The 13,558-nt window shown below is 49.2% G+C and overlaps 1 protein-coding gene across 13 annotated transcripts in view; it reads right to left on the bottom strand.

Annotated features, from left to right (window-relative positions):
• Positions 1 to 5,381: 5,381 nt before the first annotated feature.
• The window catches only part of RPH3A (rabphilin 3A), a 278,545-nt gene continuing 270,368 nt past the window's right edge, over positions 5,382 to 13,558 (bottom strand). For 8 of the 13 annotated variants that reach the window (XM_045041384.1, XM_045041385.1, XM_045041386.1 and 5 more), the window contains 4 exons: positions 12,108 to 12,189; positions 8,372 to 8,468; positions 7,968 to 8,110; positions 5,382 to 7,581 (listed from right to left, as the gene is read on the bottom strand). In XM_045041384.1, the coding sequence (XP_044897319.1) occupies positions 7,540 to 7,581; positions 7,968 to 8,110; positions 8,372 to 8,468; positions 12,108 to 12,189 (364 nt within the window). In that variant the 3' untranslated portion in view covers positions 5,382 to 7,539. Of the gene's footprint in view, positions 7,582 to 7,967; positions 8,176 to 8,371; positions 8,469 to 12,107; positions 12,190 to 13,558 lie in introns of those variants that run through there. The other 5 variants (XM_019814560.3, XM_019814557.3, XR_006587844.1 and 2 more) reach the window with 4 other exon arrangements.

Here is a 13,558-nt window from a genome sequence, read left to right as displayed (position 1 = left end):
CCACCTCCTTATGAGGCTCAAACTGAAGCACCTCCCAGATCAGCTTTAGGGGGCCCAGGGCTCCCCTGGACTTAGAGCTCCAACCTCAGATTAGCCCACAAGGGGCCCCGGGGAAACTGACAGGAGTACACGGATGGGCTTTTGAGCGGACACAGGTGCAACATATTAGGTATCAGAGCTCATTCAAGGTTGTTGGTTTAATTAAAACAGACATGTTTTTGGAGGTATCGGCATCAACTATAATTCAGATAATCAGCTTTTATTCGACCTGAATTTATTAGTTAAATTCATGTTGATTCTGTTACAACTTACCAGCAAAAAGGACTTAAAAGGATTGTTGATTTTTGTCTGTCTCGGGAAGTTTTCCTGGGGAATTGTTAAGAACAAGTACATTAAGGTTTTTTTAATGTTTACTTATTTATTTTGAGAGAGAGAGAGAACACAAGCAGGGGAGGGGCAGAGAGAGAGAGAGAACACAAGCAGGGGAGGGGCAGAGAGAGAGAGAGAACACAAGCAGGGGAGGGGCAGGGAGAGAGAGAGAGAACATAAGTAAGGGAGGGGCAGAGAGAGAGAGAGAGAGAGAGAGAGAACACAAGCAGGGGAGGGGCAGAGAGAGAGAGATAGAGAGAGAGAACACAAGCAGGGGAGGGGCAGAGAGAGAGAACACAAGCAAGGGAGGGGCAGAGAGAGAGAGAGAGAGAGAACACAAGCAGGGGAGGGGCAGAGAGAGAGAGAGAGAACACAAGCAGGGGAGGGGCAGAGAGAGAGAGAGAGAGAGAGAGAGAACACAAGCAGGGGAGGGGCAGAGAGAGAGAGATAGAGAGAGAGAACACAAGCAGGGGAGGGGCAGAGAGAGAGAACACAAGCAAGGGAGGGGCAGAGAGAGAGAGAGAGAGAGAACACAAGCAGGGGAGGGGCAGAGAGAGAGAGAGAGAACACAAGCAGGGGAGGGGCAGAGAGAGAGAGAGAGAGAGAGAGAGAGAGAACACAAGCAGGGGAGGGGCAGAGAGAGAGAGAGAGAACACAAGCAGGGGAGGGGCAGAGAGAGAGAGAGAGAACACAAGCAGGGGAGGGGCAGAGAGAGAGAGAGAGAGAGAGAGAGAGAGAGAACACAAGCAGGGGAGGGGCAGAGAGAGAGAGAGAGAGAGAGAGAGAGAGAGAGAACACAAGCAGGGGAGGGGCAGAGAGAGAGAGAGAGAGAGAGAGAACACAAGCAGGGGAGGGGCAGAGAGAGAATCCCAAGTAGGCTCCACACTCAGCACAGAGCCCATCAAGGGGCTTGGTCCCAAGACCGTGAGATCATAACCTGAGCCGAAATCAAGAGTCAAGGACGCTTAACCGAATGAGCCACCCTGACGCCCCATAAACAAAGTTTTAAAAAAGACTATAGCTAAACATTTTTTAAAAGAGATTTTGTTTTTAAGTAATCTCTACCCCCAACTTGGGGCTCAAACTCATAGCCCTGAGATCAAGAGTCACATGTTCCATCTACTGAGCCAGCCAGGGGCCCCTATCTATAAACTTTTATCTATCTAAAACTTTACAGTTTTGCCAGGGTAAATGGTAAATTGGATTGGGGTGCCCGGGGGGCTCAGTCGGTTGAGCGACCGACTTCAGCTAAGGTCATGATCTCGCGGTTTGTGGGTTTGAGCCCCGCGTCGGGCTCTGTGCTGACAGCTCGGAGCCTGGAGCCTGTTTCGGATTCTGTGTCTCCCTCTCTCTCTGCCCCTCCCCTGCTCATGCTCTGTCTCTCTCTGTCTCTCAATAATAAATAAACGTTAAAAAAAAGTTTTTTAAAAAATGATAAATTGGATTGAATTCACTGGATATCTAAGTCTTTTCCAGATAAGATAAAAGACCGAAACATTAATTACTGAATGTCGGTTTTTCTGCTTTTAGCCTCTTACTGTAGGGGAACTAAAGGTACTTGGGTCCAGGGGTGCCTGGGTGGCTCAGTTGGTCGAGCGTCTGACTTCGGCTCAGGTCATGATCTCATGGTTCAGGGGATGGAGCCTGATGTCCAGCTCTGAGCTGACAGTGAGGAGCCTGCTTGGGATTCTCCCCCTCTCCCTCTCTCTCTGCCCCTCCCCCACTCACACTAAGACTGGAAAAAATTAGCTTTAAAAATACACTGGTCTAAAATTAAATTTTGGTTTTTCTCTCTCTGATAAAAATACAGGATTTTTTTTGGATTGTTGGTCTGCCCTTGATGAGAAACTCTAAAGCTTTTTTTTTAATCTTCCCAGAAAAACAAGGTTTCTGTATTTGTTTCTACTGGGCCCTTGATTACTTAATAAAACTGAATCTTATCAATATTAAAGGAGCTAAGTTTTGCCCACAACTATATACCCTTGTTATTTGCCTTTCAAATCTCTCGTTGCCGCCTTGGTTAAATAAATATTTAAATATTAGGTTTTATAGTAGTCTGTAATCCTACTTAGGCCCGTGCTTTCAAACCTTTTGATATTTGTAACAAATTTCCCCCAAATTCAAGTTCTAAATAAAGTCTTTTTAACTAATTAGGGTTGTTCATTGGATTTGTGAGGCACATGGGAAGCAATGTCAAACAAACATTGGTAAACCTTTTTGGTTACATTACATGGGCAAAAGCCATGACTGTTCCAGAAATTAGATAAAATTCCTAAAATTAAAAAAAAATTTTGTTAATGTTTCTTTGTTTTTGAGACAGAGAGAGACAAACCACGAGCAGGGGAGGGGAAGAGAGAGAGGGAGACACAGAATCTGAAACAGGCTCCAGGCTCTGAGCTGTCAACACAGAGCCCGACGCGGGGCCCGAACTCCTGGACCGCGAGATCGTGACCTGGCTGAAGTCAAACGCTTAACCGACTGCGCCATCCAGGCGCCCCGGTTTTGTTTTGTTTTTAATTTTCCCCTTTCCTTGGGGAGGGGACCCTACCACATAACCAGGGCCGTTTTTTGAGTCTCCTGCCATTTACAGTTATTGTTCTGATGCTCTTGCAAACGATGTTTCAGCTTCAAGGAAATTCACGAACACAACTTTGAACACATACGGGTGTCCGATATCCTTAAGGTCAGAAAACTGAACTAAGCATTTCTAGAACTAATAGAAAAGCTCCACTCAGAACAAGAATGAACAACACGGGACTGACTGCATGGAGGTAGAGGACTAGAGTTTCTTACGATTCTTGTTTGAAACGTTGCTGGTTCTCTAATGTTTGTGTCACGGGAGGGTGGGCGAGACGCTGGTCCGTCTCACGGAGTGGAAGAATGAATCTCGAGCACAACAGAGAGTGAGTACAGCGATGGAGTTTGAGAGAAAGTATGAAGCTCTCAAGAGTGCGGAAGGTCCCGATGGGGTAGCCACTGAGGATTTCTGCCCCTGACTTTTTACTGGGACCTTATCAGAAAGTTTGTGAGACTCCACTCATGGCATCTAGCCCAGGCGGGTCCGGAATACGTTTATCCTTTTTTTTTCTTCCCCCAAACCCTGCCGCCCAGGGGGTCCCTGATCTCGCCCTGCCTCATGTTGACCTTTCCCCCTACTCATTTGCACTTCCAGATTTAAGGAAGCCTTTTCTCTTAAGATAGCCATGACTCCCAGGAATTTGACAAAATATTCTTTTGTAAAGAAATGGAAACATTTATCTTTTCTCCCTGCCTGAACCTTCCAGAAGTCGGAAACTCTCAACGAGCGTTCTTTCTTCCATGACAAGCATGAGGCTTTGACTGGAATGTCCTATTTGAGAGAGATGTGCACAGACTCAGATATGGCCAGACGGTTTTAAGGAACAACGGTTCACTTGGAGCCAATGGAGCCCCTTGGAAATGTTAGCCTCATACCTTGCTTCCAGAGTTGTCAACAGCCTTACCAGGTGCATGAAGGATGTCACTTCCTGGTGGAGACAGGAACCTCAGGAAATTTTGGAGGACCTCACGAAGAGAGGAATTCACCTAAATCTACCGGTGTTACAGGTGAATCAGACGGCAAATATTTGGCTCGGCTCTTGGCCTTAATGTTGTTAAAGGCTCAATCTGAAATTCTTTATAAAAAGTCCAGCAGAGCAGATTAAAAGGAAAAAAAAAACAACCCATAGGGCCAATCACTATTCTTGCTGTGCTTATGTAAATAATTAAACCTGGACTTATTCTACAAACATATTAGTATTAATTTGGCTATCTTTAATAGGAATGGGGGTGACTTTAGAGACAAAGATTATGTTTCAGTAACACCGTGGATGTTAGATTCTGGTTCTGGCTGATCATCTTTGAGTGTTTGTTGTTTGCCTGTAAAACCGGGCTGCATCCTGAATTCTTTCGGTTGCTGCCAGCAGGCTGTGCGAGAAAGACGCCATATTGATTAGCAATGTTGGCCATGAGCACGGGGCAAGGTTAGCAATGTCTGCATTGAGCACAGGGCAACAGTGCCCCCTGCCACTTTTGGGGGTGCGACATGGCCTTAGCTGGTACCTCTTTCCACCTGGTGGCAGCTGGCTGATTTGCAGGAAAAACAGATGGACGTTAGGGCAGCGGTTTGCAAAGTCACCATGGGCGTGGGAAGCAGAAGGCCATAAGGCGTCAACCAGGAAGTATGTTGGAATGTACACCTTGTCCCCAGGGCGCAGGAGAGTCTGGGGGTGGGGTGGCAGGGAGAGCATGGGTAGTTTGAAAAGAAAATCTCCCCAGGTGATTCTAACATGCCGACTTCTTCCCCAGGATTGAGAACCCCCCTTTTGGGGGGAAGAAAAAACTTCTAACATGGCCTGGATGACTCCTTCTGGGAAGTAACCAACATTCCCAATAAACTGCTTCAACACTTTCGGGATAGATCATAGGGAGATTAATCATCCTTCTGGGAAGTTAGTTACCTCCTCAGCTCACTTTTAGGGCCACCGAAGGCTATCTGTGAAGGCTCCTTGTAGGATGGAAGGTTCTAGAACACAAAGGAGGCGTTTGATGATCGGTGATAGTATTAGCCACTGTGTTAAGGACACTGTGCCGGGAGTCCCATGAAACAGGTTCTTTCCGGGCACTGCTGTCGTGAGCCGTTGGGTGTGTTATTCCCTTTCCCAGGCATTGGGTAATTCCTCTGTGAGATAAGTGAGTTGATTGGACTAGGCCCCGGCCCAACTCTGTCGTCTCTTTGGGCATGATCTGATTCCACGTGACCTTGGAATTTTCCCAAGGTTGGGCTAGAAGAGAGAAGAGGAGGGTTTGGGTACCAGGGAACAGCATTCAGCCATCATGGCCAGAAACCACAGCTGCCTCGTCCACTGCTGTGTCCCCAAGGGCTGGAACGTAGCAGATGCTCACTAAATACTGACTCTCCCAATAGCATCATGGGTCCTGACGGAGAGAAAGCACTTCCAGAAGCCAGAAAGGAAAACCCCAGGCCAGCCAGCTTTCCTGGATATTCCTACTTTATTTTTTGGCTACATCATCACTAAGAAAGGCAGTGGGAGGTTCTGCATGCACTGGAGGGCGTGTGTGGATTCTAGGCAGGGAGGTGGTTACATTTGTCGGGGACAGCGTGCACCCAGACCGGGGACACCGTGAGCTCGCTGCATGCCGATTCCAGCGCCCACACCAGCGTCGGGCTTGAGCAACACAGCCAGCATGCTTTCTCCTAAGGGCAACCGTGGGAAGGAGGTGGGCTGAGAGTGGGTGCCACGGGGACTGACAGAGAGACAGGGTGGCAGCGAGGAAGCTGTTGGCCATCTTGGGGAAGGGGAAGAGCCATCTCGATGTTCAGAAAATGGTTATTCGAGGCGAGAAACCAGAGTCTTCCGATGAGTTTGTGCAGGGAGCTGGGGGTGGAGGCATTGAATGGAGAGGTTCAAAGGTGCGTCTGGAGAAAGGGAGAGCGTTAGTGTCCATCTGGTGATGTCTATAGATGATGGTGGGCAGTTAGACCGAAGGAGGTGATTTCCACAGGGGTAGACAATGGAAACGGGGGGGGGGGAACACAAGCCTTTCTCGTGGGGCAATGAAGACTGCCTGACCCCAGCCTCAAATTTATAGCATTCATTCTCATTGCTTTTTTCCTCCTTTCCATTATTATTATTATTATTTTTTGGGGGGGGGGGAGATCGACCGATTCATGATGGGACAATGGCCTTTGGCATCAGGATCTGTCACTCTCGAAAGCTTTCCATTCATGATGGTGTTTTCTTCCCCTGACAAACTTGGTGAAGAAAGGGCAAGAGACACAGAGACTGAGACAGAGCCACAGACAGAGAGATTCAAGGCGATTCTGAGTGAGAGACAGGATCCCAGAGATGCAGAGAGTCAGCGAGTGCTAAGGACGCAGTCGTGTGTTCCTTTAACTGACGGCACAGGGGGGAGGAAGGCTGGGGGCTTTGGAGAGGCCCCCTGCCCCCAGAGCTCTGGTTTCTAAATGCCTTTGGCACCTACTTGGGGAGCCCAGGGGCCGAGGAAGCCCTCTACAGGAGGTCTACACAGCTCCCGCGACGTCGCCAGCCGCTGGCCCAGCCCGAGGACACCCGGCCCTGCCGGCAGGAGTGGAAGTTTTGAGAAGCACGGCCCAACTGGGACTTCCGGGCTGTGCCAGTTTGGGTCAAGCTGGTGAGGGGCAAGGCTGGGTGAAGCCCTTGGAGAGAGAGAAAGGAGGAGGGGAGAGAGATGGACCGGGAGAGAGGAGCGTGAGGAGGTGAGAGAGTTTGGTGGGGTGTAGGGCCCGGGAGAGGGGAAGGGAGGTCGAGGGACAGGGTGGGGGCACTAGAGAAAGGGTGTTGGGTTTTGCTAGGAAGCAAGTGGGGGGGGCATCCTGAAAGAGGAGGCTACCGGATCCCGTTGGGTATTCCGTGCGCCCATTTCTTGATACATCTGGAGCCAGGAGGCCGTGTTCCTAGTCACCGGGGAGTTTAAACCCGTGGTCTGTTTTCCTGGCCATCAGCGGGGGGCGGGGGGTAATGCTGTGGAGGGGCAGCCTGGCCTGGATGCTCTGTTTCTGCCCCAGTGCGGGTCCTCACAGCCTTGTCCGGATCTGCTGACAACTGAGGATATGCGCAGACACGACACAGGAAACGCAAGTTGTGGTTGTGTGTGTGTGTGTGTGTGTGTGTGTGTGTGTGTGTGTGTGTTCGAGGCTAGGAGGGTCTAAAAACAGTTCTAAATGACGAGGAACCTTTGCCGTTTACCCAGAGAGGTCATTAAATTCCAGCCTCCTTGTCAAAATCCCGCCATCCCTCTCCCTGCTGCCCCATCCTAGAGGGACCAGAGAGGGGCTGCACTCAGGGCCCGCGCCACAGCATCGCAGAGGGAGGGAGGAGAAGGTCTTTGGCAGTGGTGCCCAAGGTGGGGGGGGGCACCTCAAAGGCAGGTGCAGGGAGGGGAGGGGCGGAGGAGGCGGAGAGAAGAGGGACCAGAGTGCAAAGGGCAGCTGGGGTAGGCGGGTGGGTGAGCTGGCATGGGGGTGGGGCGTGGAGCTGGGGACCTGGCGGGGGGCATCCTAATCGCTCGACACGTGGTTCTCATTCTGTAGCTGGTGCCAACGCTCAATCTTCTTGTCCTTGTTTTTCAGACACTCGTACCAGTGTTTTAAGCGCTCTCCCTTGGCTGAGATCCCCAGCTGGCAGCCTCCTGGAGGACGAGATAGGGAGACAGGAGCAGGCGGTCAGAGCGGAGAGATGCGTGGGACTCTCACTCTGGACCCAAGTGTCTAGCTGGGGAAAAACTGCCACCAAGAAGTGACCCCTGCAGCAACCTGGGATCCTTCTCTGTGGGGGGGCTGTCGTAATGACACTGTGGTTACTGCTGGCCTTCTCTGCCTGTGCACCAGCTCCTCAGGATCCTGCCATGGCTCCCTATTGTAGCATCAGGTCATAGCTTCGCGGCCTCATCTTTAAAGACCTTCTGTGAGCGACCACCCCGCCCGGCGAAACTTCTCCCCACTCCTTCTGGGTACTCCACACCGTTGCCTATGCTGCGGCCTTTGCCCGGGGCCCCCTCCCTTGCCCCATGTTTACCGGTTGTTCTTCCTCATCATTTGAAGGGATGCTGGGAAAATTAGAACCTTCCTCCACGACTTGCAAACAGATCAAGGAGACTTCCTTTGCGCCCTGTTTTCTGAGGCCACAGACCCCACTCTCCTCTGTGATTCGATTATGCACTAAAGATGATTTGTGCAGCACATAACCAGTCGTGACCCAATCGCCCAGCTCTGTAAGCCCTTTCCTGTGAAAGCATCCCCACGTTGGACCCAAACCAGTACCATGGGTCCTGACTTGGTGTTTGGGCAGTGTAGCCACAACAGACAAAGAATGCCCTGACCCCCCCCTCCCCTCCACCGCCCCCCTCCCCAAGAGAAGCCTGGGTAAGGCTCTTCTCTCCCCAGAGGATGGGCTTTTCTCTGGGAGCTGGGAGCACTCACCGATGTAATCGTTGGATTTTCCAATGTCGTAGTCCCAGACCGAGATGTCCAGGGACTTCTTCGCCAGGTCGCTATGTTTGATGTCATAGAAGAACTCCTGGTTGCAGCAGAGGGGAGACAGGTGAGTGAGAGGGTCCTGAGCCCTTAGAATCAGAAGCTAAGAGGCTGAGCCCTAAGGGTTCGTGGACCAACGGGAGGCCCTAGAACTGGGCATCTGGGAGCAAGGGGGCCCTCCTGCTCGAGCCTTTACCCCAGGCCTGACAATCCCCTTTCAACAAACACTCTGTATAACGAAGTCCCTCAAGCCCTGTAGCTCTCCTTTCAATGACTCTCTGAAACAGGAAGGCTGATGGGGCTTTTCTAAGAGAGTTGCTCCTGGCCAAGTTTACTTGAAGGCAGATGGCCCGTGGAATCAGTCCTTCCATTCTGGTAGCTTCTGAAGTGGGTTTTCCTTTCACTCCATCATTTAGAGATTAAGGATAGTCGAGGGCCCTGAGGCTAACGTGAGGGACAGGTGCTTAGGTTTCCAGATAATCTGACTTTTATATAACGTTTCTGCCTAACTATAAAATTCATTCACGTTCACCATTAAAACAAACAGGAAGCTAGAATAAAATAAAACCTAAACACCAAAACTTGCAGTCTAACCACCCAAGAATAGCCACTGTCAACATTCCCTGTGTGTGACCACATTAAAGTATGTTTTTAAAAGTTAATATGAATATTCATTTGAGTATTATATTATATGAAACATTTGAATATTCTATGAAATATAAAATAAATATACTGCACTATGGCCTTCTTTTCCCATTTTGTAACATATGATAAAAACCAGCTTAGCGGGGCGCCTGGGTGGCTCAGTCGGTTAAGCGTCCGACTTCAGCTCAGGTCATGATTTCACAGTTCGTGAGTTCGAGCCCCGTGTCGGGCTCTGTGCTGACAGCTCAGAGCCTGGAGCCTGCTTCACATTCTGTGTCTCCCTCTCTCTCTGCCCCTTCCCTGCTCATGCTGTGTCTCTCTCTGTCTCAAAAATAAATAAACATTAAAAAAAAATTAAACGAAAAAAAAAACAGCTTAGCATGTTAGCAAATCTTTTTCTGCATCACCATTTTAATGGCTTCATTTAATGGTTGTGTGGCTGTTCCTTAACCTAATGCCCAACAGTTGAGTATTTAGGTTGTTTCCAACTTTCCACGCCGTTAATGATATGAGAAAAGGCAAACTGTAACTAAGTCATTGCGTACATCTATGACAGTTTACTTAGGATAAATTCCGAAAAATGTCTTTCCGAGTTTGTAAAATTTTTTTTTTTTAATTTTTTTTTTTCAACGTTTATTTATTTTTGGGACAGAGAGAGACAGAGCATGAACGGGGGAGGGGCAGAGAGAGAGGGAGACACAGAATCGGAAACAGGCTCCAGGCTCTGAGCCATCAGCCCAGAGCCCGACGCGGGGCTCAAAGTCCCGGACCGCGAGATCGTGACCTGGCTGAAGTCGGACGCTTAACCGACTGCGCCACCCAGGCACCCCCCGAGTTTGTAAAATTTTAAGATAGAGAGCAGTGGGCATATTCTGTGATGTCATCTGTGATCAATAAGAAAGCAAGCCACAGGGGCACCTGGGTGGCTCAGTCGGTTGGGCGGCCGACTTTGGCTCAGGTCATGATCTTGCGGTCCGTGAGTTCGAGCCCCATGTCGGGCTGTGTGCTGACAGCTCAGAGCCTGGAGCCTGTTTTCAGATTCTGTGTCTCCCTCTCTCTCTGACCCTCCCCCATTCATGCTCTGTCTCTCTCTGTCTCAAAAATAAACGTTAAAAAAAAATTAAAAAAAAAAAAAGAAAAAAGAAAGAAAGCCACATACGTATTTGTTTTGTATACTTATAAATTCTGGAAATGGATAATATACAGTTACTTTGGAAGAAGACAAGTAGTTGATAGAGGCTGGGAAAGGAGGAGGATTTTGACTGGATACCTTGGGTCCTTAAGGAATTTTCAAATATGTGACTATATTACCTGTTCCCCCGAATAAATGGAATTTAAACTTAAAAACTGTAAGTCTTTTGGAGTAGTTTCACAGACATCCCTTGGGAAGTCAGACTGGTTTGTTCTCGTGCGCATGGCGTGTACCTTTCCCCACAGGCTCACCAACACCCGTATCAACATTTTACGGTTTTTTTTTTAAATTTTTAACGTTTTTATTTATTTTTGAGACAGAGAGAGATAGAGCATGAACAGGGGAGGGTCAGAAAGAGAGGGAGAGCACAGAATCTGAAAACAGGCTCCAGGCTCTGAGCTGTCAGCACAGAGCCCGACGCGCGGCTCGAACTCACGGACCGCGAGATCATGACCTGAGCCGAAGTCGGCCGCTTAACCGACTGAGCCACCCAGGCGCCCCTATTTTACGGTATTTTTATGCCAGTTTGTGACGAGTATGGCGTCTGGCCTTGTTTCATACTTTATTGTTAATGAGGCTTATTGGCTGTCTGGATTTCTTCTTCAGTGACTTGTTCAGACTCCAGGAGAGGGTAGGGCAGGTCGGCAACAGTTGCCAGTTGGTTCCTGACTCAAAATTCCTGAGTCTGAGTTGGGATCCAGCTGAAAGAGGGACCTGGGAACGGGGTGGGCTGAACTACTGGGCAGGGATGCTCTGAGCTCTGTGTACACAGAACATTCTCCACGCACGCCCATACAGGCACGTGCATTTTTAAGAACAAAACAACACAAAACACCTGTACTGTAGTTTTCTTTCCCTACTTTCCGACATTTGGTGAAAATCCATACTCGCGGGCTCTGACCCAACATCAGATCATTATAGTCAACGTATATTTCCGGACGCCTACCATCTGACAAAACGGTCAACAAATGATGCAGACGGACAGGGTAAGACGCGGGGGCAGGTAAAGCCTGGAAACAGAGGAGAGCGTACCTGCATGGGTTACCACCCCAACTCCTGAGGGATGAGAAGGAGTTTGCCAGAAAGGAAAAGAGAGAGATGGAAGGCCAGAAAAAGGGAGCAGCGAGGGCAAAGGCTACGAGACGTACCAAGGACCCGTGTGAGGTTCCTGAGACCTGAGAAGGAGAGTCAAGATAGGGCAGGGGTGGGACGTGAGTTCGAAAGGGTTTGACTGTCACCCTAAGAGGTGGGGAGGCCACTGCTGGGTGAAGCAACAGGGATGACAAATCCGGATCCATTCTTTAGAAAGCTCATGTTTAGGTGGAGGATGGGCCAAACACAAGGGAGTGAGGCAAGAGTCTACTGCAACAGTCCAGACAGAAAATGCCAGACAAGTAACACTGAGACAACAGGAAGGAGCACGTTCAGAGGGTATGTAGACAGTGGCCTTGCGGGGACTTGATGCCCAGGCTGGACATGGTGGGTGAGGGAGAAGAGGGAAGGGAGCGCCAACTGGGTGGATGGTAAAGGGCATCGCTACCCCCATTTATTTCCTCAAATTTCAGCACCACAAACTATTTGAATTGGTAAAGACATTGGAGGTGATTTCCTTTCAATCCCTCTCCGAATGCAGCTTCTTCCTATGGCATTCCTAATCCATAGGCTTTTGTCTTAGGCTTGATTCCCTCTGGTGACCAGGAACTCATTACCTATCCTTTAGCTAATTCAAGTCGATCTGTGAGAAAAAGTTTTCTTGACGTGCTTTACAACGTCCTAGGAGGGAGCGTGCTCCTCTCTCGCATCTAGGAAATCTCTCAGAGCATGACAAAAATGGGGCAGCCTCACCTCATTAAATTCAGGATTCAAGGTTTTCTTCTTTATTTGAGTCTTGTGTTTGGCTTTCTTTCCCATGTCCGGTTTCAGCCAGCTGAGAGGAGACAGAAATGCTATTGTGGATGACGTTTAACGAGTAAGAGCAGACTCTTGATGACCCCAAAGGTGCCGTCCAGCGTCAGGAGAGTAAATGAACAAATCAGAAAGCGAATCAACATTAACAATGGCCAACGTGCATTGGAGCATCTACCGGGGACTGTGCTAAGGACCATAGGTACATTTAACTCTCAACAAACCCTAGACGGTGGAGTTACGGTCACCTGTTTTACACACAAGGAAATTGAGCATCCAGAGTTGAGACACGTGCCTCCGGTCACACAGCTGGGGACTTGACCCAGCTGTTGCCTATGGAGTCCACGCTCCTAGCCAGTACTTTCTCCCAAGGGATCAGATTGAAAGCCTAGACGGTGGTGACTGGAGTCTCACTATTACCCCTTAGACTGCCCCCAAGTCCTGGGGAGACGGTGACTGTGTAGACAGAAAGGAGAAGAAGCAAATCTGATTATAGTAAATCCTGCTCAAAACTGGTCGGTGGCTCCCCCTTCGACCTCAGGGTGAAGTTCAAAATCCTTGATGTGGCCTTTAAGGCGCTGTATGATCGGGTCCGTGCCCCAGCCCAGCCTGGTCTTGCGCCATGCTCTTCACCCCACTCCCCATTCACTGTCCTTTCCACCCCGGGGCCTTTGCACATACCATTACCTCTGCCTAGAAGGCTCTTCCCCAGTGTAGGCACAATGCCTGGCACATAGTCGGTGCTCAACTCATTTCTTCTGGGCAAATAAATAAAATAGGCCAACAACTCTTGGGAGTGGGGATATTTGGATTCAGATTAAAGCTATCACTCGCTGTGCAACTTTGAACCTGACTGTAGCTCTGGCATACCCCAGTTGCCCAATCTCTAAAGAGGGCAAACTTTTTTTTTTTTCTTACTTACAGAAGGGTTTTGGAGGACAATTTATTTTATTTATTTCTATTGAAGTATACTTGACGTATAATGTCCCATTAGTTTCAGGGGTACGACACAGTGACTGGACAAGTCTATGCTTCTACCGTGCTCACCAAACCTGTCACCATACGACACGATTGCAACACCATCGACTCTATTCCATACGCCGTACCTATGATCCCTGCGACTCATCCATTCCATGACTGGAAGCCTGTACCCCCCACAGCCGGTGAGGATAATTTTATTCATCTGTGAATTTTACTTTGTAATGTTTATTTATTTTTGAGGGAGAGAGACATACAGCACAAGTGGGGGAGGGGCAGGGAGAGAGAGAGGGAGGCACAGAATCTGAAACAGGACCAACTGAGCCACCCAGGCGCCCCGAGGATACTTTTCAAGAAGAGACACAAAGTTGGTACTGAAAGTATGAGGTGCTGAGCAACGATAAAGATAAGAT

This window comes from Felis catus, chromosome D3, assembly GCF_018350175.1.
Source record: "Felis catus isolate Fca126 chromosome D3, F.catus_Fca126_mat1.0, whole genome shotgun sequence".
NCBI classification, from domain to species: Eukaryota; Metazoa; Chordata; class Mammalia; order Carnivora; family Felidae; genus Felis; species Felis catus.
The sequence above is the reverse complement of the archived record's forward strand: the minus strand, read 5'-3'. Positions and strand labels throughout refer to the sequence as shown.